This window comes from Danio rerio, chromosome 5 (assembly GCF_052040795.2).
Source record: "Danio rerio strain M-AB ecotype USA chromosome 5, GRCz13ab, whole genome shotgun sequence".
NCBI lineage: Eukaryota > Metazoa > Chordata > Actinopteri > Cypriniformes > Danionidae > Danio > Danio rerio.
Window position 1 is genome coordinate 12,927,012 of NC_141025.1, and position 6,000 is coordinate 12,933,011.

General features: G+C 36.9%; 1 protein-coding gene across 2 annotated transcripts in view; it reads right to left on the bottom strand.

Annotated features, from left to right (window-relative positions):
* lrrc74b (leucine rich repeat containing 74B) overlaps positions 1–5,732 on the bottom strand; it is a 28,480-nt gene extending 22,748 nt beyond the window's left edge. The window contains exon 1 of one of the 2 annotated variants that reach the window (XM_087253234.1): positions 5,391–5,732. In XM_087253234.1, the coding sequence (XP_087109360.1) occupies positions 5,391–5,549 (159 nt within the window). In that variant the 5' untranslated portion in view covers positions 5,550–5,732. Of the gene's footprint in view, positions 1–3,524; positions 3,618–5,390 lie in introns of those variants that run through there. The other variant, XM_087253235.1, reaches the window with a different exon arrangement.
* Between the last annotated feature and the right edge of the window lie 268 nt (positions 5,733–6,000).

A 6,000-nucleotide genomic window follows, 5' to 3' on the forward strand; every position in this document is an offset into this window, starting at 1 on the left:
TTGTCCCAAAAATACTTATGAGTTGTGTTGTTTCAACTCTTTTAGTTTGAACAAGCAGCAGAAGTCGTTCAGTGGAGGTTCTAAAAAATCATTTCAGAGAAACTTTAAAAAAAAAACCTTTTGCCCTTAATCGATCACTTAGATATTTAGGATCATTCATTCATTTATTTTCTTTTCAGCTTAGTCCCTTTATTAATCTGGGGTTGCCACAGCGGAATGAACCGCCAACTTATCCAGCATATGTTTTACACAGCAGATGCCCTCTCAGCTGCAACCCATCTCTGGGCAACATCCACACTCATACACTACGGACAATTTAGCCTACTCAATTCACCTGTACAGCATGTGCTTGGACTGTGGGGGAAACCGGAGGACCCGGAGGAAACCTACGCGAACGCGGGGAGAACATGCAAACTCCACAGAGAAATGCCAACTGACCCAGTAAGGCTCAAATCAGCAACCTTCTTGCTGTAAGGTGAAAGCACTACCTACTGCACCACCGCGTCACGCTTTAGGATCAAATAAATCAGAAATTCCAAGTTCAGTCAAAGCAGGGTGAATTGGCCTTCAGCTACTACATCCCCTACTGCTGGAATCAGCTCTCAGAAATGATCAGATGTGCTCCAACACTAGGCTCATTCAGATCAAGACTGAAAACACATCTGTTTAGCTGTGCCTTTACTGAATGAGCACTGTGCTGCATCCGACAGATCACACTGTTATGTCTTTCTTTTCTTTTTCATTCTTTTAAAACCTGTTTTAACACATTTTAATCTGTTTTTATATGCTTTAATCATTTTTATTCTTTTATTCTGGTTAAGTAAAGCACTTTGAATTACCACGGTGTATGAAATGTGCTGTATAAATAAACTTGCCTTGCCTAATTAGATTTGTTTACTTAAATTATTTAAGTCTTTTCTTTTTCTTATTTCTTTTTTATTTATTTATTTATTTATTTTTTTTTAAAGTAAATGGAAATACCTTCGCTACTAAATACCAGCACTGTAATTTACCTTGTTTGGTCAAAAACACAATACAATTACTTGAGTGAAAGATAAAGCATTTATTTAGGGTTTCAGGTTAAATTTAAGACTTTTAAAGACATTTTTAAGACCATCATGAACAAAATTTTAGACTCATACAGGACTAAATGCTAAATGCGCTTTTTTATTAAATGGCCCAGATAAAAAAAGATCATAATTTGCCCTATCATTTTTAAAAATAATTTAATACATTTAATTCTACAATAATAATTTAATAATAAAAATGTAATGTTTTAGATATTTCTTAGCAAACAAGCTCTACTTGCATCAATACACATTATTGCAAGAGAGCTAGCCGGCAGCTAGCTCTCTGCAACTCTCACATGGTCGCCCACTGAAGCTAAGCAGGGCTGCGCCCGGTCAGTACCTGGATGGGAGACCACATGGGAAAGCTAGGTTGCTGCCGGAAGTGGTGTTAGTGAGGCCAGCAGGGGGCGCCCAACCTGCGGTCTGTGTGGGTCCTAATGCCCCAGTATAGTGACGGGGACTCTATACTGCTCAGTGAGCGCCGTCTTTCGGATGAGACGTTAAACCGAGGTCCCGACTCTCTGTGGTCGTTAAAAATCCCAGGATGTCCTTCGAAAAAGAGTAGGGGTTTAACCCCGGCATCCTGGCCAAATCTGCCCACTGGCCTCTGTCCATCATGGCCTCCTAACCCTCCCCATATCATGATTGGCATATCATCACTCTGTCTCCTCTCCACCAATCAGCTGGTGTGTGGTGTGCGGTCTGGCGCAAAATGGCTGCCGTCGCGTCATCCAGGTGGATGCTGCACATTGGTGGTGGATGAGGAGATTCCCCCCCCATTGTGTAAAGCGCTTTGAGTGCCCAGAAAAGCGCTATATAAATGTAACGAATTATTATTATTATATTATTATTATTATTATTTTCCAACATAGACTTTCTTATCATCATAGGGCACCTATGATGAAAATCATCTTTTGTAAGCTGTTTGGACAGATGTGTGTGCAGGTATAGTGTGTCCACAGTCATATTGGAGTAATATAAAGACAATAAGTCTCTTTAAATTTCCTGACGTTAAAACACGATCGAAATCCCTCCCATTTTGAGGCCCAGTGCAAAGTGATGTAGGAGTGCGGTTTCCCTGCCCGTCGAATTGACTGACAGGCGCATATTAACATGTCTCTGTAGAAATGTGTATAATTATGTCAACAAGACAGGACACACGCAAAGCAACTGGGATTAAAAGATCTGTTGAGCTCTCTGTGATCATCAATCATCATCAAATGTGATCAGGAATGAGTTTGACAAGTTTAAAATGTTTTTAAATCAGTGTGTGTAATGAATTACAGTGATTTCACTGTCTTTTATAAGCACAGCCACATATCGGTACAATTATAAAAGACGCTTCAATCCCATTTTGTGGACGTTAAATCAGGTTTGTTTTGTACATGAACATAACGAATATCCACACAGCAGTGGATATTAATGCATATCCTGTCACATTTGTTGTGTAAACAGTGCAAAATTAAATGCACATGCTGTGTGTTTGCGTGTCTGCTGTGTATGTGTTTCTGTGTGCATGCTGTGTAACAACATTGTGTGTGACTCATTGTTACAACTCCACAACAATTCCATCAAATAATCATTGGGAAAGTTCTTACTGTAGTATTTCTCACAAACGTTACGTGAGATCTGTTTCCTTCATGTCTGTCACAGTGTTGTTTATCTGATGCAGCCGAAGCGGAGATTAGCCTTGTTTCCATAATCGCGCCTAAAGCGAGCGAGCCAGTTCGACTTCACAGCTTCTTTCTTTCTCTCTTTATTTTGGAGATAATACAAAATATGAAATAACAGAAAGAGATAAAACTTTACAAATAATGTGTCCACTTTTGTAGTGTCATAAATCTAGATAAAATAAACTATAGGCTACTGAAATCTTTTAAAGAATTACAAATATCCGATATAATAATTTTTTTCTTTTCAATTAAACCAATGTAAAACAAACAAAAGCTATAACAGGTTAGGTATTTACAATACAAATATATAAATTCAATGTATATATAAATGTATATATAAATGTATGTATATATATATATATATATATATATATATATATATATATATATATATATATATATATATATATATATATATATATATATATATATATATATATATATATTCTGCCCTTCCGCTGCGTAAAGATGTGCTGGATAAATTGGCAGTTCATTCCACTGTGGCGACCCCGGATTAATAAAGGGACTAAGCCGACAAAAAAATGAATGAATGAATGAATAAATGTTCTGCCCTCACTCCGGAATCTCTCTTCCCAAAGTTAGACAGACAGATAAACTCTTTCCAACACGTGAGATTGTGGGAGAATGCTGCTTTATTCCAAGCCACATTGAGTATGTTAAAACAGAGTGAAACTATGTAAAAAGATGTACATAAAATGAGCAATAGTTATAAGAGTAATATCTGAGATAGAATATAAATATAAAAAGATAATAAACTTACAGACAATGCTTCTACAGATGATTACAGGATGAGTGGATTGTAAGTGTCTTCATGTAAGATGTTCTTTTTTAAATAAGGCAATTAACTGATTGTAACTGTCAGAATGTTTCTATGGCAACAACAATTTAAAAGAAGCTAAACGACTAGGCATTAACTTATGGATTCTAAATACTAATATTTGTAGTAAATGATCCAGCATAATATATATATATTTATATATATATATATATATATATATATATATATATATATATATATATATATATATATATATATATATATATGAGCAATATCACACGAGCAGTGCGATATGGGTGTATATCGGCACTGGTGGGAGGCGTGCGTTGGTACGAGGCTGCAGGCTGAGTGCCTTAGTGGCCCCAGCAGTGCCGATATACAGCCATATTGCACTGCTACGAGTGTGATATTGTGTTTATACAACAGTTTGACGGCATAATTGTGTATATAAAAACAAAATCAAACATGGAGAGTCTTAAAAATCCTTTTGTATGAGGAACTACTTTCTTCCGCGTTGGATTCAAATCATAAGCTGACAGTTAAACAGTTGAGTAAGCATCTTTTAAACTTTAGATCTGTAGTGTCTGCTTTTTGCTGGCTGTATGTGGGCGGAGTAATACACAAAGGGTAAAGAGGCTGTATGGGTGCTGATATTACTTAAATATATCATGGCTATCAGCCAATCAGATTGTGTGTATATATATATATATATATATATATATATATATATATATATATATATATATATATATATATATATATATATATATATATATATTAGCCATTTTAAACTTTCATTTTACAAATCTAAAAAAAAGATCTGATTTTAGTTATATTTTAAAAACAATTAACAACAGACAGAGGAGTTTTTTTAAATTGTATTTATAAAGTATTTGGTTACAATGATATTAATCAAATCGTGCAAACAGAGCATTTTTGGGTGAGCAAAACCATCACAAACTACTTCTCTATTCCTTTCAGTCATCCAGTCCTGTGCTGCTTTATAAACGGATTAGGAAAAACTGCACATAAAAAAGAGTTCTATGTCCTCAAACAAACAGTAGTCTTTTCACCTCACAGCAAAAAAGTCGCTGGGTCGAGCCTCGGCTGGGTCAGTTGGCGTTTCTGTGTGGAATTTGCATGTTCTCCCTGCGTTCACATGGGTTTCCTCCGGGTGCTTCGGGTTCCCCCAAAGTCCAAAGACATGCAGTACAGGTAAATTGGCCTGATAAAAGCCTTAGCTTGGAAATGCGGCTATCGAGGCACACTCCAATCGGCACAATGATTCAGTGGGTGGGGAGAACTAGCATTAAAGGCACAGGCCACAAAAACAGCTACAATATGTTCAGAGTTGAAAACTTCTGAATGGTATATTAAATAGTCTGACGGTGATTTGAGCTGAAACTTTAAACACATTCTGGACATCCAAGAGTAAAATCTTGAAAAAGGGGTAAAATAGGTGCCCTTAAAAACAAATAAAAAATTGACAACTTTTTAAAAAGTTTTAAAAACTATAGTAAACTAAATCTATCCACAACAATCTCTCCAGGTCAGCGTCCTCAGCAGTAAATACATGGAGAACTTTTAAACAAATGTTACTGTAAGGAAAATCATTGGTAAATAGAGTTAAATAATAACCTTTTTAAATAAAATTGGGTAGCAATACATGAACAAAGGAAAACTAAGAACTGTTAAGAAAAGATTTGAGGCATAAAACACAATATTTCAGTGAATTTAAGACATTTTAGGGCCTAATACTGAGATTTAAGACATTAAGAACCCTCGGGACACCCTGTTATTTTTAAGAACACACAAAAAATGTGATTAAATCTGAGCATGGACACTCACTTGACCATCCACACTTCCTCTGCTGTAGAGACTCCTCGGTCTGCTGACGGGCCTGCTGGCAATTCCTCCCAAATCCTCTTCCTGTCCACCTTCATCTCCTTCATCTTCACACACTGATGGAAGGACACTTTCTTTTGCCACCTTTTTGCCTGCTACCATTCTATTTATCTTTTTGTGACTTTCCTGATAGCTTTGCAAATGAATCTGGAGACAGTTTCCCTCAAAACTAAATCACAGTTGATTCACTCTGGCTTCCTGAGCCAGACAAAATCAATATCTTAAATCAATCAGGATCTACGAGAAAGCAAATCACTGCAGTTGTGTCTCCTGCTGCCCCAGACTGACCTGCTCTGTGGGAGGGTCATGTTTTGACTGACAGCTGCTTTTGACTAATCGCAGAGCTGTGTTCCTGGAGGGTTCGTCCAATCAGCAGGGAGCCTGAATGTTGAGGGCTGGCTACTGCTCAACTCATTTCCTTTTGTTTACTGGTTGCCATGGTGTCATTTCTCCTAGGAAGCTGCACTGTATCTGTTTCTGCAGTGAGCGGTGAGAGAAACAAACAATCACATACAACAAAGAACATGACCGTCTTTCCACTAGATATCAGATA